At 41.8% G+C, this 22538-nt stretch overlaps 1 protein-coding gene across 1 annotated transcript in view; it reads left to right on the plus strand.

Annotated features, from left to right (window-relative positions):
• wwox (WW domain containing oxidoreductase) overlaps positions 1 to 22538 on the plus strand; it is a 153410-nt gene that overhangs the window by 23560 nt on the left and 107312 nt on the right. The window contains exon 6 of the mRNA XM_042495782.1: positions 21598 to 21686. Within this exon, the coding sequence (XP_042351716.1) occupies positions 21598 to 21686 (89 nt within the window). The remainder of the gene's footprint in view (positions 1 to 21597; positions 21687 to 22538) is intronic.

The raw sequence follows: 22538 nt of genomic DNA on the forward strand, positions 1-22538 counted from the left end.
AAGTCTGAGAAGTGCTGACCACAGAGAGACAAGTCCAGCACACACACACCCAACTACCCACACACACACGCACACAGACACACACACACACACACACACACACACACACACACAGACACACACACACACTGACAGACACACTATAATAGTTTAAATCAGGAGATGAGCCAGTTGTAATAAGCTGCAGCCAAATAGACTGAGGCTTAGTTGATGTCTGCCAAACAAGCAAACACAGTAATGTTGTATGCAGGAACCATCTGGCAACTCGCTATAACATTTATCCGATATTACCCCGAGCTCTTTTAGCATCTTTAGCACAGTTTGAAATTAGCACATGGCTCTCTGATCCCGTGATAAAGTTCATAGGAGATGCAAAAGGCTAATTAGATATAATTCTGTGTTTGATGTCTCTGTGAGATTTAAATTGTCTGATGCTGTCTCTCGTCATCTTTCATAACCAACCAGGAGTGTATTCAGACATGAGATGGGAACTTAATGAGTATGTGTGTGTTTGTGTCTGCACTGCATGCATTTCGTGCCCTACATGTCTGATGGTGTTTCACATATGACAGACGGGAAAATACAGAAGGAGAGGAGTTTGCATGCATGTACCCTGGTGTCAGTTTGAGTTTGTTATGAAGGACAAAGGGATTGTCCGCTAACAAACAGACCATTGCGTCACAACAAGTCAGCAGCTGCCAGGTCCAACCATTCTGACACCGTAAGTCATATATTTCAATGTCAGCTTGACCGAGAAAGTAAACTCTAGGCCTGTCACAACTTCTTTTGGTCAAAAATAGATAATTGTCCCATTATTAATTGTGATAAATGATATTTTTATCATTTCAAGACTGTTTTATGCCACTGATAGCATGATAATATTATTCTACAATTCTAAAATTTCATTTAGCAGACGCTTTTATCCAAAGCGACGTACAACACAAGCAAGAATTTAGACTTAAGGAAAAAACCCTTTATATTATAGTATAATATTGAAAGTACTCCTTTTTAGAGCAGAATAATCTTTTATTTCTCAGCTCTGTAAAGCCTGAACCATGCAATAATAGCCAGAAATTTCTATTTATTTTTTTTAAATGTATGTATTATGGGCCTTTTTGACAAAATTCAAAAAGAAAAAAAAAGAAAAAAATCTAATATACTATATATGATATATGGTAATAATTTTGGATCATGTTTGATATGTCTGGCTTTTATGGTAATTAATAGATCACAAAAAATGTCATTTTTTAGAAACAACACATTGATCATTGCAATTGGAACACTTCAAGTCGCTTTTTGGGATTTTTTCCTAAACAGGAACCTTTCTACCTCCTTTACAGTGCATTACAATGAGCAACAAAACAAGTTACTGTCCTTATTTAAGCAAAGATGGACTTAACATTTCACTCAGAAGACATTTTCAGGATGCCCAAGGTTTTTAATTTGTGATTGTTAAGTTTCAGGCTGTGATTATCCTTTAAGTCAGAACTGATCGTTTTATACAATGAGGTCAAGATTTCATACAACAGGGTTTTCAGGAAAGTATTGTTTATGTGTTTGACATGGAGGTCACAGAAAGTGGTTTATAAAATATGATATAAATGGCATTATAGGGTAAAGAATATTTAGACATTGGAATTGGAATGTAAAAAATGTTTTGAATCAACAAAACATAAATGAAATTAATCCACACAATCTAAACAGTAAATAACATGGACTTAAAGGCTCTGTTAAGGAAAATTGGACTTAAATATAAACATTTGCCACAGGGCTATAGAGAGTCATCTCTTAATTGGCAAAATACTGTCAAACCCTGCTGTTCATTCTGGCATCACATTGGCAAACATGTAAACAAACACACATGTAAACACATTGCAATGCTATGATATATGGATATTAACTCAATGATTTTAGCTAACTTTGATAAGTAGACATTGTAATTATCGTGAAAGGCTGTACTCTTTCTAAAGGCCCAGATTCACCAAACTGACATTAAAAATCTAGCAGCACTGAAGGCCAACTGTTGGGTCACCTCACATCATCAGAAAGTTGCACTTGAGCCAACAGCCACTAGCACAGACGCTTTGCACCTGCATGAGAGAAAATAGCGCTTCATAGCAGCAGGTAGTGGTGGTCCTCAAAAACGCAAAATGAATGATGGACAAGATTGATTCAAAATGCCAGTTAGCAAATCAACAACACAACTTGATGTTGAAAGAACAAATGACAGACATTGTGCACTAGAGAACAGCAACATAGACAACTGTTTTTGCTGTTGATCTCATATCCTCTTAACTTTGGCTGCTTGTTTACTTTCCTTACTTTCTCTTTTTCTCCTTCCGAACTCAACTGCCAATCAGAGTGATTTCACACACTGACGAACTCTGCTGTCTCTGATGCAAATTCAACATGCTGAAGAAGCCAAAGGCAACAAGGGCCAACAAATGCCAACTAGACACAAAATTACTGTCAGACTGACATTTAAGACTGACTGACCATCACCTTGGTGTGTCAGGTCCCAAAAAGAAAAACGTGTGGAATCACAATGATGCTGTTAACGTGATGAGAATGACCTATAAACTTTAAATGTAACAAACAAAAACAAAGGTGAATATAGGCTTTTTTTTCATACAAAGATGTGACCTTTGAAAAGCAATAAACGAGGGCTGTCAAAGGATACATTTTTATAATCGCAGTTAATTACAGAATTTCAATAGTTTATTGCTATCGCATTTTTAATCACATGTTTTCAATTACATTATTTTGCATTACAAAACAGTTATGAAGTCCATATTGACAAGGTAAAGCAGTTCTTACCAGATTGTCTTGATTGAGAATCAAAAGACAGTAAAAAACTGCATGAAGCGGGCATGTCTGTAAAGAGGAGACATTTGACTATGGCCGCAGAACTCATTGTCATTCAGATATCTTGAGGTCAGAGGTCAAGAGACCCCTGTGAAATAGCCACGCCATTTTTCCATTGCCAAAATTTAGCCTAAGTTTGGACCGAAATTTGGGCCCCTTACTGAGAAGCCAGCATTGTTGGCACCACTATATTCCTTAGATCTTGTAGTTACATTTGATACTGGTGTCATCACAATAATCTTTGGCAATCTTTGATTCTTGCCATGCATTTATCATGTACATTTTTATAATTGAACTGTATTTGTAGTCTGTCAATATATAGCATTTTGGTGCAGAACTCTGCAAATCGTCATTCTTGTCTCAGTAAAATGTCCTCTGCTGATATGACTCTGTCTCTGAGCCTCATCTTGTGTTTATAGGATATCGTCTGCAGTCGGGTCTCATGCAATTGATATCAGTGAACCGCTCCAGGCATCCAAACAATCCTGCCCCAGGCACAGCTATCATTATTTTCTGGGAAGTTGTGTGCATGTTTGTGTGTGTGTGAGTGTGTACATATGTATATGTGTGTGTTTGTATGCGCTTTGACACAGAGTTAACACTGGTTTACAGCTTAATCAGTCTATGTAACTGAATGCATATTTATCAGAGAGAAAATTCATGCTCAAAGAATCAGACCTCAGCCCATACATCATTATCACACACACACACACACGCAAATCCACATTTCATTAGAGGGGCAGATTCAGGCAGCAGTAGATTAAAAACAACGTGTGTTTTTACAGGTCCATAAATCAAGTGTGGGACGAGGGGGATTCATTTAGAGAACACCAGAGTTGTGGCGTAGTTGCCCTCACGTGACTAATGCTTAACTGCGATACTTTGATACACTGCCTTTTTATTAGTTTCATTCTCTCCTGCCCCATATCAATGATTATCTCTCAGCTCACATTTGACTTGCAGAGTAGGCTAGATGTTGTGTTCATTTTAGTTGAACATTTGGATGATGAAACGGCCTCCCGCTCTAACCAGTGATGAAACCTACACATTGGTGCATGATTGGACCTACAGATCAGTATTTTCAGCATAATTTGTCCTAATATTACACAACTTTGAGATTAATTTAGTGTATAAGAGGTGAACAAATAACTGCTTTACATTGTTTTCAAGCCAGTTTGGATTGTCAAGCCAGGTCATAGAGTGTATTATTTTCTCTCAGTGAGGCAGTTCACCTGTGGGAATAGTGGATGGAGAGCAGGTGTTTTTCTGTTATTGCTATTTGGGCTGCTCATACTTTGAAAACTACTAGTTTTAATGATGTGTGAAGCACCACTATAAAGTGTTTTGTTGATCAGTGACTTGGGGGTATAAATGCAACATCACGCATGCACACCCACACTCCTCTGTTTGACTGTCCGAGTTCCTCTTTGGTTTACCCGTGTGTTCACGTGTGTGTGTGTGTAATCCCCAGTTTCAGCCGTCTTTGTGTGTCAATGCTGGTCTCAGGCTAGAGAGCAGGTGTAATTTCTCCTGCACTAAAACCCCAACAAGTGGCACCAGGGGAGAGAGGAGCATATTACAGGTTCAAGCGGCTCTGCGCCCCTGCACCACAGAGAGCTACAGGCTCTCCTGACCTGTGACCAGGCACAGCCCTGCGTGTGTTTGTGTGCGTGTTTGTGTGTGTATGCTGAGGGGGGCTCAGAGGTGTCGGAGCTGCCTCGCTGTGTTTCTTTCATAGTGTAAAGCCTTTATTATGGCACAGACCTGTTTGGGGGGCCGCAGGGCAATATTATTTCACATGTTCCAATTGAGAAATGAGCATGTGTGTGTTTGTGTGCAACTTTTAGATAACCAGCTCCATATAGAGGCAGGTTAGAAGGTGAACAGGTTGAGTAAATATATCAAATAAGTGTAATAAAACCTGCTGTAAACCAGTGAACACAGTTTGACCTTTAACCTCAAACTCCCTTGGTTACAGCTGTATATGTAGACCACTGGGGCTCAGCTGATTAATTCTGAATAGGGCTGAATGCTATGAGGAGGAGGCATGGTGTCTTAAACTTTTGTGAGCTCTTTGTTCTACTAATGCTGTCACAATGATTTGGGTTATTCTTTTTCTGACTGTAGAGTTCACTGTTAAACACTATTTTAACTGACCATGTGTAAAACTCCTCACCTAAACACCAGAAGTCCCATCGTAGCATAGAAATCATAACGAGGCACAGCAGTCTTGTCAAACTTTGTTTTTCCTCACATGCCAAAGTATGTGTGGCTCTCTTAAGAGAGTCAGATACAAAATGTTTCTTTTTTTGTAAGGGCAAAAAGTTTTGGGGAAGATCATAAGTCAATAAACTTATTGTAGCCATGTTTGTTTAACATGTTGGTTTGTCCTCATCCAAAAAGCTTTTACTCCGTTAAAGTTAAAAATGAAACATGCTGTTAAATATGAACAAGAATGCATAAATCTAACACTTGCTTTCATTATATTCCATCTATTTTCTACCTCTCAGTCCTCTAAATGGATCAACTGGTGACCATGCAGATTATTTTTCCTGGGATATATGGTTTAAGTCTCAGTCTTTTAGCGTGATAGTATGTCTGATTCAGCTGGAAACATTAAAACATCAACAGAAGACAACATTTTCAACCAACTCATTGAGCTAATGGTAGCTTTTGAGATAATTTTTGGGGGTTTTGCCTTTGTTTGATAGGACAGGTGTAGTGTGAAATAGGGAGGGAGAGGGGATGACATGCAGCAAAGGGCTGAGGCTGGAATCGAACCTGTGGCCACTGCAGTAAGGACATAGCCTTTGTACATGAGGTGCCGGCTCTACCAGGTGAGCTAATGGGTGCCCAACCTACAGCAAAATCATTAGCATTAATACATTTTGTCACCCCCAAACTTTCCTTTGATTGTAGCCAGGCAAAGGCACTGTCAGGATGTATCGGATATTTTGAAGGATAGCTCAGTTTTCTTTTTCTCTCTGCTATTGTTCTGTCTCCTGTAATCGTGGCGCAAAGGCAGCATTAATACTTGCCACACTGACAGTTGCAATCAGATGCAAAAAAAAGAGCAAATTTTAAAGCTTTAAGGGAGTGTTTGTTTGTAAAGTCATTAATGTAATATCTTCTGGGAACTGGACCTTGAAATGGAGCAAATAGTGGTCGCATGTGATGCGCAATTCATGGTCCTAATGTTAGATGTTAGATGTTAGAAGTACAAAATGTTTGGAAAAATATTCAATCTAAGTCAGCGCTAGATGATCATCCGCTGAGCTTCTTCTCCTCCGTCAGTTATGTTGATGTTCTGTCAAACACACGGAGCAGCTACGGGACAGAATAATTTGACAGACCTTTGTCATTCCTACAGGTCTGTCTGTGGCAGTGAACAGTGAACAGAGTTAATTGGTGCCTCTCATCTCTCCTCTGAAGGGCACCGCTGCCTATTAATACAGTGTCATGATAAATTAGCCCAAATAAAACCCTACACACAGCAGTGAATGATGAGCTTATGTCTCTGTGAGTGTATGCTGGTGCTCTCGGATATTTCCTTGAGTGAGTCTGCCTCATTAATTTTTGGTAACCAAATCTCCATTAGGTTTGAATGAATGACTTAGACGAGCCAAATAGGGCAAGGTAGAGGACTGGACCGACGGGCAGAGGGGAGGAAAAATGACGAGAGATGAAGAGAGGAGCGCAGAGTATGGGTGAGGAGAGAGGTGGAAGGAGGAGTGAGGTGGGTGAAGGGGTGGGGGGGGGGGGGGGAGGATGCTCATCCATTACATCTTACAGCGGCCCAGGGGTCGGCTTCAGCAAGACTGATTCAGAGCGATCAGGTTTGGACTCCATCTCCCATAAATCCTGGCATGTGACGCTGATGGATGTGGGCCATAAAGCCTCCCGCTCTGACATGCGGAGAGCAACATGGAGAACCATGGGGAAATGTGAGTGCTCCAGGTTAATGTCAACGAGGCCTGGGAGTGAAGAGGGGATGATGGAGGGAAGGAAAGACGGGGACGTCGGGAGATCAGAGGCGTAGAGAGGGGGATTGAGAAGAATGAGCGGGCCGAGAGCACAATGTGAAAAAGCAGAATTTTGTGGGAACCCTGTAACAGAATTTACTGTGACACTGCAATGATTCAGCTGTCGTCATGTGGGTTTAAACTCATGTTGCTCGGAGTGCGCTGAATAGTCTGACATCGTTTGAAAGAGATAAAGACATCGAAATATCTTCCCTGACACTCATTTTGTAATTTATTTCCTCTAATCTCCGACGGATGGTAATAATGGCTTTGGCTAATGTCACGATGTTTGGCAAGAGTATTAGTGTAATTAATTCTGTGTGTCTTTTCATTTATTCTGTTATTGTATGTCTGCGTGGTGTTTGATGCATGACCAAGATGAATATAGCTCATTAAAAAAGCCTCGTGATTATAATAGGGCCAAATACAGGAACTGCCGACCTGGCTAGACAGGAAATGGAGACATGTGTACTTCCTCATTAACAGAGCCCCATTTGGGCCATAAAGCATCATCCCAATGCGCACAAGGAAAATGCCCTGATTAGAGGGGTGGAGGGGCACTGCTGCCCTAATGAAGGCTTCCCCCACAGTCATTTATGATATTGGTATGGGTGGTATGGTGACTAGGCCTATGGGATGGGCTGACTTGTGGAGATATGGACATGAGATAGCAGATGCAGTATATTTGTATGGATGGGAGAGATGAGAGGGCCGGGGGAATGCATATCCACAACTCATTTGCAGGAGTCAGTTTTACTAGGTTGCGGCTAATGGAGATGAGCTTGTGTTAAGAGCCAGGGGAGAAGCTAATTTTACATAAAACCAAAAGAGGTTTGAGAGCCGTGTGTGTGTGTGTGTGTGTGTGTGTGTGTGTGTGTGTGTGTGGTCAGGTAGTGCTCACTTTATTCTGCCGGCTCACCAAGTGCAAACGCTGACCATCTTTTCCCATAAAAGCTTTTCTTTAATCCAGCTGAAGAAGAAATGACTGAGAGTGACGTCACTTATCATGATCATGTTTGCTCTTTTAATTTACATTTTAATGAATTGATATCTGATAAAAAAAACACTGTATTTGGTTCAATCTTGCACGGAGAGACTTCAGCTCAGATTTAACTGAGATTGTGGTTTAACGGGAGAGTTGCACTTTTTTTTTCTTTGTGCCTCAGTTGCAAACTTTAGTTCCCACTCTCTGACAAATTCATGCAAATTACAGACCTTAAAGGGATAGTGCAGAGCTTTTGAAGTGGGGTTGTGTGAGGTACTCATCCATAGTCAGTGTATTATCTACAGTAGTTGTTGGCTGGCAAGTCACCAGTTTTGAAAAGCAGGCTGCTGGGTGACACAAAAAGTAGACGATTCTGTGCAGGGGTCAGAAACAAAATTAACCCCCTAAAGAACGGCCCACCTAAAACAATCAGCATTATGATAAGTGTATGCTATATTTAAAATATTTTTACTGTTTTCCCTATCCTTATTGTCAGACAGTGATTTCTGATGTGGAACTGATGGGGAAAAGCCATTGTATCGCTCTTTTCAAGGCCAGACTCCATTGAGAAAAGCAGTGATTAAACTTAGCTGAACACAGGAGCTGCTGGTCTACCACTGCCTCGATCAGTTAGTGTGTTCGTGTTATTGTTTGACTTTGACGTTGATTCAGATTTATGGCTGGTGGCATTATGTTTTCAGGTTGTCTGTCTGTCCGTCTGTCTATCTGTATGTAAGGATGTCCCATTCTTGTGAACTCAATAGCTCAACCATGTCTATAGGGAATTTCCCACTTGGACTCAAGGACTAGCTGATTCGATTTTGGTGGCCAAAGGTCACAGTGACCTCGCATTCGTCTCATTCTTGTGAATGTGATCTCTCAAGATCACCTTGAGGAAATTTCTTTAAATTTGGCACAAACATTTGAGTAGACTTAAGGATGAACTGATTAGGATTTGATGTTTAAAGGTCAAGGTCTCATCTCATTTTCATGAATGCAGTATCTGAAGATGGCCTTAAGGGAGTTTCCTCAAATTTGGCACAAACATCCACTTGGACACAAAAATTAACTGGATAGAATCTGGTGGTCGAAGGTCAAGGTCACGGTGACCTCATTCAACATGTTTTTGGCCTTAGAACTCTCAAGAACCACCTCGAAACTGTGCTGATCGTATAGGTCTTCTGTGTGTGAAGCGTCCATGTTTTCACAGACATGGATGTAAACTAATTGCAACCTGACTGGTGTGCGGGGGCGTACAACCATGTAGTGGTATATGTAGTTTTCAAGGGAGTGTGGTTGCTTTCATGTGAGTATAGATGGGGAACTGAAGCTGTTAACAGCTTCTGGGCTGTCTTACAAAAACATAAAGTGGTGAAAATACTCTGATCCAAAGCAGTACATCACTTAGCTTCTGTGACGGTACTCCAGCCTTCTTCTCAAAACTGCGGGCGTGCTGTCCACCATCTGCTGTAGGTGATACACTGACTGTGGATAAGGGCCCCAAACATCCCACATCCCCACTTCACAAAATGTGAACTATCTTTTCATTACAAGTTTTCCTTCCCCCTTTAAAGCATTTTATAGGCACTAAAATACATTTTGGGAAAGTTGGAAAGTGTTAACAGACACAGTGTTTTATTTGCACAGTCTTGCATAGAAATATCTATTATGTGGGCCAGATAATGGGATTTACATCGAATTTATGAGGCTTTTCTTTGACCAGTGGTATTGTGCGTGCCTTCCACTCATTTGAGTGGTTCAAAAATAGCAGGCTGTTCTGACTTTGTCATTTTGGGTATGTTGTCGGTACACTTTCCTCTATAAACTTTTACTAAAGGCAATCCTTAATATCTTAGTAATAATGGCAGTCACTGAATGAGTATTACTTTTGATTCTGATTTAGGCAATGAACTGATATCGTGCACAATATGAAAAAAGTCATACACATAAATATAGATTTTAAGGGCCTTAAAATTGCCTCGATCGAATCTTGGAATAAACTAATCCCCTCTCCGCCACTGTCTTCTTCTCTCCCAGCTTCCTAATTTCTCCACTTTTTCTTGTCCCACCCCCCATCACTCCCCCCACCATCGCCACAGCAGCTACCTTAGGCCCTTGTGTCCACCTCATTCATCACCTGGGTTTGATTCCTCTGCTCCGAGAGAGGGAGAGAGAGAGAGAGAGAGGGAGAGACAGGAAGAAAGAGTTGAGGAGGAAGAGTAAAAGAGTCATAACAAACCCTCCTCTGTTCTTGCTCCTTCTTTTCTACCTCCCTTCCTTCAGTGTGTGAGGGAGAGATGAATGCAGCCAGTGGAATTAATTGCACCCCGTTACTGAAGATCAGCAAGTTTGCACTGTTGGCGTGCTGATCTGCCATATGGCTGCCCACTAGGTGAACACTTTGATTAATGTTGCCCACTCCCCAGTTTTTTCCCCCACTAATATTTGATTCTGATAACTGAAACTCAGCTCCTCGTTTGGAGTCTCTCCGTCTTCGGTCCTCACTTCCCTCCCGTGTCCCTTTTTTTTTGTCTTTTCCTCTGCTCACCTGAGCCGTCTGTGTTTGCAGCTTAAGTTTGGTTCCCAGTCTTGCCTTTTCTTCCATTGTTATTTTTCTACAAGCTTTGCTTACAAAGTCTTTGTGCGATGTGGCATCGGTGTGTGGAGTTTAGAGTATCCGTGAGATTAGAGGGAGAAAGAAAGGCCAGAGTGTGTTTTGTGATAGAGAGAGATTTGGAGCTATGGGTACGTGTCCTTCGCAGTTGATTAGGCCCCTGGTGTGTCAAGTGTTTCTCTATTAGCCTCCTCAGCCTCTAGTCTTCTTCTGAGCGCAGTGACTACTCTCTACCCCAGAGGTGTGGGATACACACACACAAACAAACAAACAGGCACACACACACGCCATGCACGCAGGCAGATAGGCCGTTGTGCTGGGGTCCAGGCAGTAACAAGGAGCTGAACAGATGCTGGAGTCACAATATCAATAGGGCTGAGTGTGGGTAATAATACCTTAGCAGGGTTCAGCCATGAGACAGCGCTAACTAGAGAGGCAACTCTCAAGTGGAGCATTCACTATCTGCAAATCACACCATGTAGCTGTGTGTGTGTGTGTGTGTGTGTGTGTGTGTGTGTGTTTGTTTGTGCACGTACTCCCATTACATGTTAGAGGGAGCCCGTGTTTGCTGCAGGGGAGCTGTGGGATGGTGTCAGCGCCTTCATCAACTCTGAGATAAAATGTTCTCACCTAAGGTCGTAAGTTCAAGTTTGTTTTCTTTTTTTTCTCCTGCTATAATGAGGCAGCAATCCAGAACACTATGCAGACATCTATACCAGAACATCTATTACAATCACGCGGGTGCTTTGTTTTCCCTCTGTTTTATGGCCTGTTCCTGCTGCTCGTCTATTTTGGTCTTCCTCGGTCTTGTTAAGTGCTGCCATTCTCCTGTGTTTGGATGTGGCCCAGAGGGCCCTTAGCGAGACCAGGGGCTGGGAATGAGCTGCGAGCCCCAGCCAGGGGGTGCCCACGGTAGGCTGCCATTCCCACTAAATCTCCCTGATTACCCGGGGTGGCTGCGGTGTGATGGGGGTGTTACCAAGGTGGTGGGCTCTCCAAAGAGGCTGATTGAGATGCAAATGGGGGCCATAACTCAGAGGTAATGCAGACCTGAGCACCCTTTGCCTCGTCCGTTCCTGCTCACCTCACTCTCTCATCGCTCCCCATTTACTCCAGAATAGGAGGAAGGACTGTTATTGTCTCAGGATAAAGTCAGATATTTATCATAGTGGGAGATAGGAGTGGAGAAATAAGGGTGTGGGCCAGGGAGAATAGGAAACTATGAGCATGTAAATTGACTGGTTTTGACAAAGGTAAACAATAACCAGATAAGTGCATGTACTCCTGTGGACGACCACACGCACGCACGCACGCACGCACGCACGCACGCACGCACGCACGCACGCACGCACACACACACACACACACACCTGAAGATGCCAAACTCTACTTCTGTTTCTTAGAAAGAACAGATGGACACAATAAAGTGTTAGGGACGTTGCTTGCCAGTAGAAAGGTGGAATGAACAGGGGAAGAGGAGGGGGAGGAGTAATTGCACAGTCCTTTGCTGAATTGTTCTGTGGATGCAAATTTAAATCCCTCCTATTATTTTAATAATCTGCCTTTTACTGCTTGTGCTCGGATCATTTGTTTGCAAACCAGGTTATTTGGAGAGGGAGGCTCGGGGGTAATTTCATGCTTTGGAGCATTTATATCTATAACTTAATGAGGAGAGGGCCTGTTGTTTCCTGGTAATACACTGCTAGAGGGGAGCAAACTTTTTATTCTCCGTTTAGGGTACTGTTAGAGGGCAATAATGTGGGATTACTCGGATGGAATTAAGGAGCAAACTGAGGAGAGACCTAATGCAGCTTTGGGTGATAGACCAAACTTAATACTGATGTTTCATTCAGGGTGTTTTAGGTTCATGGGGTGTACCATAGGAGATGGGCTTTCCCATTTGCCCTTTTCAATAAGCTTACACAAATTTCTTCATGTTTAGGCATCCTCAATGCCCAGCTCCTGCATAATCGGGCTCAGGCTGTTTTTATGTGCATCTTCTTTCTTTCTCAATTATCCAAACTTCCTCAAATGTTTGTGCAACAGACAAACCGTAGTCTGTGTATCAGTTTATAAAATTCAGATCAGTCTCCTGCTTATTGTCACTCAGTTGGTGCCAGGACAGGGAGTCAGCCTGGTGGCCCAACTCAATATAACACAACCTTATTACATTTAGCTGAGACACAAAAGGAAGACTCGCTGTCTACGGAAAGCAGCGCGCAGTCTTGTGAGATGATCGGGATTGTTAATGTAGTTAACTCTCCTTCGGTGGAGCCAAAGACGTTGCGGGGATGGACTGATGGAGGGAGAGGTGTGTGTCCACGTCCCTTCGTCCATCCTCCTCTCCTCTTTCTCTTCTTCTTTCCTTCCTCCTCGCTGTCATTCCTCTCCTCCCTTGTGAAGGACTCTTCTCTCTGCAAATTTAATCAGACTGCATGAATTAAAGCAATAATTCAATTTGTTTACAAGGCGTCATTTATTCTCTGTCAGGCCAGCGCTCCGTTGACAATCCGTGGCTCGCTGACCCCCGACCTTTGCCGAGGTCACGTGACGCATTTATTACATTGTTCAACGAGCGTCTTTCAGACTATTATCAGGCGACAAGGGGCTAAAGATGCATGATGAGAATCCCATTATTGAAATCTGCATGACACTATAACAGAATGCAAAACCACATGACCTTATCAACAGACAGGGTGGATCATGTAAATGGTGCTTGAAGCTTGAAGCTACAGTTGGTGGAAATGAATGTGTTTATGAATATGAAAATTACCATATAACACTGATAATTTTCAGTATTTTGTTTCATATCCAGTATGCCACTTTTAGTCCTGTGATTCCCCCTCTAAAACCACGATCATGGAAAATCTGGAAAACTTATGTTATTTCACAAACACATTATCCTGGCCTGGAAGAGTCATGGAATTAGTAAAAATCATTTAAAGGTTTTGGAAAATTCATGTTTTTTTTTAAACATGATTTTTCGGGGCCTTGAGGCTGGAATCAAACCCGCAGTCGCTGTGGGTGCAGTGACCCACTGTGCCAGCTGAGCCACTGGGCAGCCAAAATTCATTGAATTTTGTTGTTTAATGTAATTGTTACTATAATCTTCAGTGGATAAACTTCCACATAATGTAACATATCAGCAAATTTATTTTCTGTAGCTGTTATTTAATGTAGCTCTAATATATGTTGATGTGTTACAACATCTTGTTTACCATCACTTATGTTTCCTCATTGTCTGTCTTTCCCTCCATGTATGGAATTAAGTCTGAATAAAAGTTTCAATCTGATATTTTTGAAAAAATGCCAGAAAAATATGACTCTTTAAAAAGTCACAGAGTAAATTTGAAATTTGTTTATGAAAATGTGTGGAAACCCTGTAAAACACTTTATCTTAGGTCACTCTTCACACAACAAGAGACTTTATCTTAGAGAGAAGAGGAAAAAAATTCACAATCTTTTGTATTTCCAGGCTAAACTATTGTGACAGTGGAAAATGGTAAGCAGTTTAGAATATTGCCAAACAAAAGAGCTTTTAATCAAAGTGCATACCAGACCCTGCGGAGTGTAAAACACTCCCTCATCAAAAGGCCTATTATACACTTACTCACATCAAAGGCCTCCATGTTTCTTAATTGCCAGATTCTTTTCTTATTCAATTATGTGATGCTTATGTTTTTATAAAGCTGATACAAAAAGAGCTCGGGTAACCAAATCAAAGGGGCTTAATTTATCATCTCTGCACAGCGATGTGTGTTCACTACAACAATGTACATATGTGTAAATGCGTTTCTGTGAGTGTGTCTGGTTCTTCAGCAGCCCTCCGGATACCAGGATGATGCAAGGCACGAGTGTTTCAGGAGAAATTAAACAGTGGAAAACTAGCAGGTTTAGATAAAGCAATCACATTACCGACACACTTGAAAAGAGCACATTATTTTGTACTTGAGAGTGTCGAGCTTTATTGCTGACACCCCAAATAGAAAGTTATGTATATGCGGTATAAGTGCATAGGGTCTCTGAGTTTTTCTCCGACTTTATTGTGCTCTAACCACAACATAATCAGCAACTAAGTCCGTGTGTGCCGTTCACACCGACACTAAAGTCCCTGTGCAGAATTGCAAAATAAGCTGGGTGTAAATATGTAATTGCCAGTGCTTATTCTGAGATCTGAAATATTAGGGAGCAATATGGATCGCATTAAAATCCTGGTTGTTAGGGGTATCGGTTACACTGAAGACATGCAGGAAAATGTGCACTGTCTGCGAATCTGGCGGAGATGGAGTGGGTGAGATGAGGGGGGAGATAGGAGCAGGAGAGGGTGAGGAAATGGAGAGGAAGAGACAGAGAGGAAGAGGAGAGTAAGATGAAAATCTCTTAATGTCTTTCTGAGAACATAGACACATTATTTAAATCTCCATCACTTTTTAATGTAAATCTGATCAGACTCCGCGCTGGACGAAGGAGGGGAGAAGTGAAGTGGAGGCAGAAAATGGAGACACACACACACACTGATAGACACAGAGACAGAGAGCAGGTTTATAATATAACATTGTTAGGATTGAAAGCTGGATGTCACTGTCTCAATTCACACTTTCTCTGTTATAGGACACAAACGCACGCAAAACACTTTTAAAATTATATCAGCTGTCCTTTGACTTAATGAAAAAACACTTACACAGGCTGGCTGTGGAATATTTTGGTGTGTGCGTGTTTGTGTGTGTTGGTATATATGGGTGCATGTGTAAGTTTGTATGTGTGTGTTTGTGTGGAATCTGATATGTGCCTCAGGCCCCATGGCCCTGGTCTGTCTGCATCCGAAAAGCAAACTCTGCAATTATGATGACCGCCCTGTCCTTTTCATTTCCCATCTCCGTCTCTCTCTCTTTCTCTCCCTCCCTCTCTCTGTCTATCTCGGGCTCTCACACTCTTTCCATGTCTTTGTCTTTATTTTTCTTTCTCTTTGACCTGTCTGTCTCGCTTCAAGGTACATGTCAAGCTCGAATATAAACTATTTCTGTGCACTTGTAACTTATAGTTGTACTCGTTATGCTTCTCTTTATTTTCTTTTTTTTTGGCAACGACCTCATTCATACAAGCGGCATTGTGTGTTATATGATTTAGTTGAATTATAATGCAAAAATATTGTTATATTATGGTAATATATTTTCAGATATTGCCCTGTTTACAGTTTTTATTTCACTCTGTAAAATTGTATAATATATTTTTGCAACTTCACTTTACTTTGAGTATTTCCATTTGATGCTGTTGTATACTTCCACTACATTACGTGGATATATATATATATATATATATATATATATATATATATATATATACATTATTTCGCTACATTTATTTGACAGTTAAAGCTAATAGTTACATCACATATTAAGACTTTGAAAACCTTTAATGAGCATATAAAATATAATGCATCACTATACAGCGAATTAAACTACACAGCAGTATATTAAGTACATAAAATTGGGTCATCTGGACCAGCTATAACATTAAAGTTCTGCAGTATTAGTAATTCTATAATATAAAATGTAACATTGCCTTTTTGGCTATTTAAATATTGCTGCTTATACTTAATACATTTGCTTTAAGTACATTTTTTAATAGAAGATTCGGGCTGGAGTAGTTTATATTTGGGTTTTGCTGTTGCTACTTTAACTCAAGAAAAGAAAGGAAATAAATAATAAATAAATACTTCTTCCTCCACTGGTATTCTGCTGGTATTCTTTAATTACTTTCCACTTTTTTCCTTTTCAAGTCCTCTATCTTTTGTGTTTTTCTCAGCACGCTCAGTGTTTCTCTGCAGTCTCTACATGACTCCTTGTCAGTTCTGAGTGAGTGATTAACTCATTGAAGTGCTGACTAATTAATGTGTTTCATTAATTACCGTCATTTAATGCTGTGTTTACTAACATGGCCTTAGTGCGTCACTGAACGAAAATGTCAGCAGGTACTTAACCGAGGCCTGGCCTTTACTCTGTGTGTGTGTGTGCGTGTGTGTGTGTGTGTGTGTGCGCGTGTGTGAGAAGTGCCCCTGATGTCCGTGTTAAGAGTATCGGCACGTATGTGCCTCATTCTCCATGTTTCTCATCTGGAAAATCATCCCATGTCCTTCCTTCACCTTTCCCATATCTGCCCCTGCAATTGCTTGATTTGTAACTTGATTTCAGGAAAGGGAAAACCTGTAGATTATCCAGCTTTCATTAGGGGGGAAAAACCCAGTCCGTGTCAGAGAAAGAAGAAATCAATTTAATACAGACTTAACTGGAGGAAATTGCATATTCTGCCTGTACTGTATGTGCTGAACAGGCACTTTCTCTTCCTCACCAGAGACCTGCCTCCCTATTAATTGCAGTGTGTGTGCATGTCAGTGAGTAAGTGGATGTGTATGTGCGCGTGCATTTGTTTGTTTGTGTGTTTGTGTTTGTAATGTGCGGAGTGTGTGGGTTCATTTGTGTGTTGGGTGCATGAATGCATGTTTCCTGAGTGTGTATTCAGTCTCTTTGTCTGTGTGTGGAGGTCAATATTCAGACCTGTGGTAGGGCACCCAGCCAGATGTGTCTGTTTCTTTATTTGCGGTGTGCATGTGCGTTCACTGCACGTGGTGTGTGTCCATATTTCTTTTGTTGGTGTGTGGCGTGTGCATAAGCACAAGCGCATGTGACTTAGCCAGGTGGAGAGGAGATTGGTTGGTATTTATGAACAAACGTCATAATTGTGACAGAATGATATACGACCAGCACATTCCACAGTTTCCCCCCTCCTTCCTTTTCTCTTTTTCTTTTCGCTAAAAATATATATCTATGATAAAATACAGTCTTAAAAGCTGATGACCAATTTAGTGTGGCGTGTTGCGGACAAGGTCATAGAGATCTGAGTTCCTCTGTGTTCCTCCCTCCGAGGCCTGTTCTAATCTACAGAGCAAGAAGAGGGGCTCAAAGTCATTTCTCTAATTGCTTTTATAAGGTGCCCTTTTCACATGGTGTCTTCCCTGCTCATTCACTTTCACCACCATTATACCTTACCTCCGCACCTGCTGCTTAAAATACAGTCATCTAACATCACTTTATACTGATATCAGGCATTCAGAGGGAGCGGTAGAAAACACACTTAACTATCGCACATCTTTCTGTCTTCCCTCCTCACTCACCATCCTCCTCAGTGCCTGAGGTGTTAACCTGGGGCTTCAGGGTAAGTGTTTTGTATATATGGGGTATACTTTTGATTTCTTAAGTGTCGTCCCTGCATCGATAAACTATAAGGGGAGCTGAGGTAGTGAGGGGGCAGCACGAGGTGAGCGAAGATGGAAACGGGGGTTAAAGTGTGAGAGGGAGGCTGAGAAGGATAAGGGGAGAGGGGGATGAGATTGAGCCTAGTGCATTAAGACAGTGTATTATTTGGCGGTTCCACTTGCTTGCGTCCATTAGGGGTGGCTGCTATGCTATTAAAAGGGTCAGCGAAGTGTGTGTACCTGTGTGTGCGTGTGCGAGTATGCCTACATGTGTGTTTTAAGAGTTAGTAGAGTGGTCCAGTGTCTTATTGAACAGGATGGGGCTCCCCCTCTCTAATACCTCTTCATTTTATTGGATTGGATGGCCCCAGTTATAATTGTATTAGGGCTCTTCCCCCCTCCATTGCTCCACTCTGTCTCAGCAGCAGTGTCCACATGTCATTCCCCAACACACGTGGAAAACACCAGGGGAGACGGGGAGAACCTCTGCAGAGCCAGCTTCCACCACAGCACTTTGGCTCTCCATCTTTGTTCGTAGTTTCTTCTTCCCTTCTGGTGAAAGTCGCAGAGGTTAAATGACATGTTACAGACAGCTGTGCTCTTGGGTTGATGACTGGAGATAGGGGTGTAAGAGGAAAGATGGTGGCTTGAGTGATCTGAGGCTTGTGTTATCATCGTGGGGATCTTAAGGGGTCGACAGATTATCGGCCTTTTTGCCGATTATCTGTATCTGCGTTTCATATTAGTGTTCGCCATCAAAATTAATGAAAAAGCGTATTACACTCAGCCAACCTCAGGAAAGGCGGTCTACAATACATGGACAGAAAATATCAGCATGGGAGGAGCTTATAAAACCTCAGGGAGCTATTTTTGTTAATTCATTTTTTATTTAAATTTTCAATTAACCTAATAAAAAAAAATGCGGAGAACTTTTTGTATATGATGTTGAAAGGTTCAGTTTTGATTAAACATTTACAAAAGGGATTTAAGCAAAGTTTTGCATTGGAGTTTGTTATTTTCCAAATTCTAAATTTCGACAAAAATATTTTCATGTTTATTATAAATGCATATCCGTTCCAATTATCTGTCTCACTAACTACTAACAATCGGTATTGGCCCTGAAAAAACAATATCTGTCGACCCCTAGTGACCTTGCTGCATTTTGTTCCAAACCTGCTGCTGCTTTTTTGGTCATGAAGATGGACACACACTTGCCCCAGTTTCTAGTTTTCAAGCTTATTTACGCGTGTTTCATTCATAATTAGCCTTTTGCATTGAGACGAAGCGATAGGTTGTGTGTAGCTGGGGGCGGTAAGCTCTGTCACCCCGAGCCGAGCTCTGTGGTGTTGCACACTCAGCGATTACTCTGGAGTTAACCAGAGAGGCTTCGCTGCCTCTCACTTTTCCTTCGCCCTTGAAGAGACCAGGAGTTGTCAGGGTCCTCATAAAAACCCTGAACGATTGCGTCCGTGCGTTCTTCCTCTCTTTTTCTACCCTTTTTTTCCCTCTTCTCCTTCCAAAACCTGGCCATCTGTCTAATTGTTCACCTCCATCGCTTTAATGCTTTTTACATGCTTTTTCCCCCCTCTTTCCAGGCAATAAACTTTATTTTCTTCGCAAGACTTCAATCTGCAGGGGGAGGGTAGACGGGCAGGCAGGCAGGCAGGCAGGCTGCTCACCTTCTCCCTGCTGGATTTGCTCCAGTGGCCCCCCCTTCAACCCCCCTCTATCCTCCCTCTGGTCTCCTATTACTCCATCTCTCCTTCCCTTTCCCCCCCTGTCTCTAGAGAAGGGGATATGTGTTCGTCAAGCTGACACCTGCTCTCATCTTCTCTGCTGGTCATACACTCATGGAGGGCTACCCTGTTGAGGAGGCCTTATACTGACCTGTTAATTACCACACTGCTGCCTGCTCTGACCTTGTTTGGAAGTAACACCCCATTTTTCTTGTTGTAAAATTCCCAATTCCAAATTCCATAAGAACAAATGAAGGCTTCCTCCACACGTTTATAACATAAAGTTTCCTCGTTATATTGCACATCTTCTTCGAATACTTGGTGACCAAATATTTCTTTCACAGCTACTTTACTTGTGTACTGTGTAAAAGTGGCGAGGAGTGTGAATGCTGCACATACAAGTCATTAAATGAGACAGTTGTCTCCTCTCACCTGTGATTACTGCTGTGTGCAGATCATATAAGCAGGTACCCTATAATCATACCTATAATAGCCATAATCAGCCCTTTAATGCTTTGTAATAGCATCCATATAACGGTATAGAGTAGCATCAAGAGAATAATTCAGGCATAGATAATGGTGTGATAGCGTGGTTTTACCCTTGAGTCACAACATTGAATTTGTTGTGTGTGTGGGGGTGTGTGTGTGCCTGTGTATGCATGTATAAATACGCCCTGGAGCAGTTAAGGTGTCTGTAAAATGCCTGAAGAATCACATTTCCATCAGAAGGCGCTCTTAACCCTTTCTTGTTTTCTTTGTGCGCACTGCTCCATGGAGCGTCCTTGCTGTGAGTGTCATGTACACTTAGCTCCGTGGAGACAGACACGCAGAGTTAAGACATTCCCATATGACGCCCACAGACTGGAGATCAGATCAGGGGAAAAGGCTGACAGGGGAGCAGCAGCAGCGGCAGCAGTAGTGGCGGTGGCGGCGGATGGAGAGCTGAACGCTGGTCCGGGGTGTAATGCGAGCTGACAGCGTTCCTCAGGGATAGCGGGCAGGACGAAGGGGAGAAGTAGCATCAGGAATACCTGGTGCTACCGAATCCAGAGCCCAGCTGGGAGTCCTGGGAGCAATATCTCACTCCTTTTCCCTTTTCAGCATGAGTCTAATGGAGCATCAGTCTGAACAGAAAACCTCAGTTCACGCTGCACGCACTCGCACTCCACTGTCCCACGTGAGATTGAACCTGGGTTGTCTGTTGAAGGGGCCCTGCACTGATGACGATGTAGAGAAGGGGAAGAGGGGGAAAAAGGGGAAGAGAGTCTAAGTTAACATCCTTTATCACACAAAAACATGGTCATATGCTGTTATTAAAGAGATGCGTACGTCTCTGCTGAGGCCTTTGCCCCGCAGCAGAACGCTGCAGTGGGACAGAGAGGATGATGAATATTTAGCCCATCTTCCTCAGTGTGTAAATGCAGCTATGCATTCACTTCTTAAGTCATTTATCTTTCTCCTCTCCTCTTCTATCCTCACCCTGTCTCCTAACATATGGTGTAAGATGAGCCCCCCCCACACACACACAGAGAACACAGTCAAAAGCTATGGACTTCTTTCCGAGTCTTTAGACAGGACTGTGACCACGTCATCAGTCTTTTCAAGAATATATATTTTTTTACCAGTCTGACTGAATATAACACTCAAGTCAAATTAGTTTTTATGTAGCCCAAAGTCGCATATGATAAATTAGCAAATTTTCTTCAAATGGTTTTAAAATCTGTGCAGTGCACACCATCCTTAATCCTTATATCCTCAATATGGATAAAGGAAAACTCCCCCCTAAAAACTCTTTAAATGAGGAAAAAAGCTTATGAAGAGCAACAGTGACTTTTTTTCCCCAAGACGGACAGATGTGTTTACCAGTCACACATATGGAGATCCTAAGATCTGTATTTTTGCTGGGGAGATGGGTTTAATTGCATAAACCTGGTGTAACAGCACACCTTTTTGTAATCATGTAAATCTGTACTTTGTGATAACTCTTCTCTCTTGCTGAAGGAGATGACAGTGATGATAAACGTGGCAGTTTGTATGAAATCTGAAATAATGTTGGTGACCTTGTTGTTTATCTACTGCTGCTGGTTATTACAATCGTTCTTTTGTTTTTCCTGTTTCTGCAGCACAAAGCAAGAGTAGAAGCCATGATGTGCGACCTGGCTTCTCTCCGCAGTGTCAGGGAGTTTGCTGAGTCTTACAAGGCCAAGAAACTGTGAGTATAAACCAAAAATATACATTTTAATCTTCTCTAACTAATTCTACTACTCTTTAGATTACTGACCTACAGTATGTTTTGAATGGAGAGTAGATGTAAAATTTCCTGAGATGCACCTAAACCTGCAAAATCTTGCCGAACATCAGGGTTGTGTTTGCCGCTATGAAATGTTTAGATGCTCTGTAGTTTGGAAATGACACTATGCAATGCTGCAGTTGTGTGTTCGAGCTGACAGCAGTGTTAGCCTGGTCTCTCCAATACTGTAGGTGAATAGTTGAATCTAATGCGTTGAAAATAACCGTTTGGATCTGAAAGGCCATCAGAAGAGTCTCTACTGTGAAGAGACAGCGGCAGAGCTGCTCTTAAATCACTTATATGGCAGCACTCCCAACTAACAAATCATGACACTTTCTCTCAGCTATTCAATGCTAACCTTAAGTAGCCATCAGTCCCATTTCAACTGTCAGAGTTTTTAGATTTAGATGAGATTTTTTTTATTTTGCACAATTTACAATTACACAAAATGGCAGAAAAAAGCACAGTATGCAGTGCAGGGTGAGGCCAAAAAACAAGTGGGCTGGAAAGCAGAAAACTGTAATTGTATAATGTGTTCTATCTATGTAAGCATGTGTGTAGATGTCACTGAGAGGTACAACAAATAAACATGAGTACATTAGAAATACTTAGAGAGCAGTAGTTACAAAATAGCAGTTAAATAGACTTTTAAATATCTTTTATACCCCTTTAAAGAGGAACAGTTTTTCACCAGTTGGGGAAAAAACAATTCATAATTTGGAACTCCCGAATCTTATTGATCTTACTGAATATTGACCTTTGGAAGTGAGTAAT

This window comes from Plectropomus leopardus, chromosome 11, assembly GCF_008729295.1.
Source record: "Plectropomus leopardus isolate mb chromosome 11, YSFRI_Pleo_2.0, whole genome shotgun sequence".
NCBI classification, from domain to species: Eukaryota; Metazoa; Chordata; class Actinopteri; order Perciformes; family Serranidae; genus Plectropomus; species Plectropomus leopardus.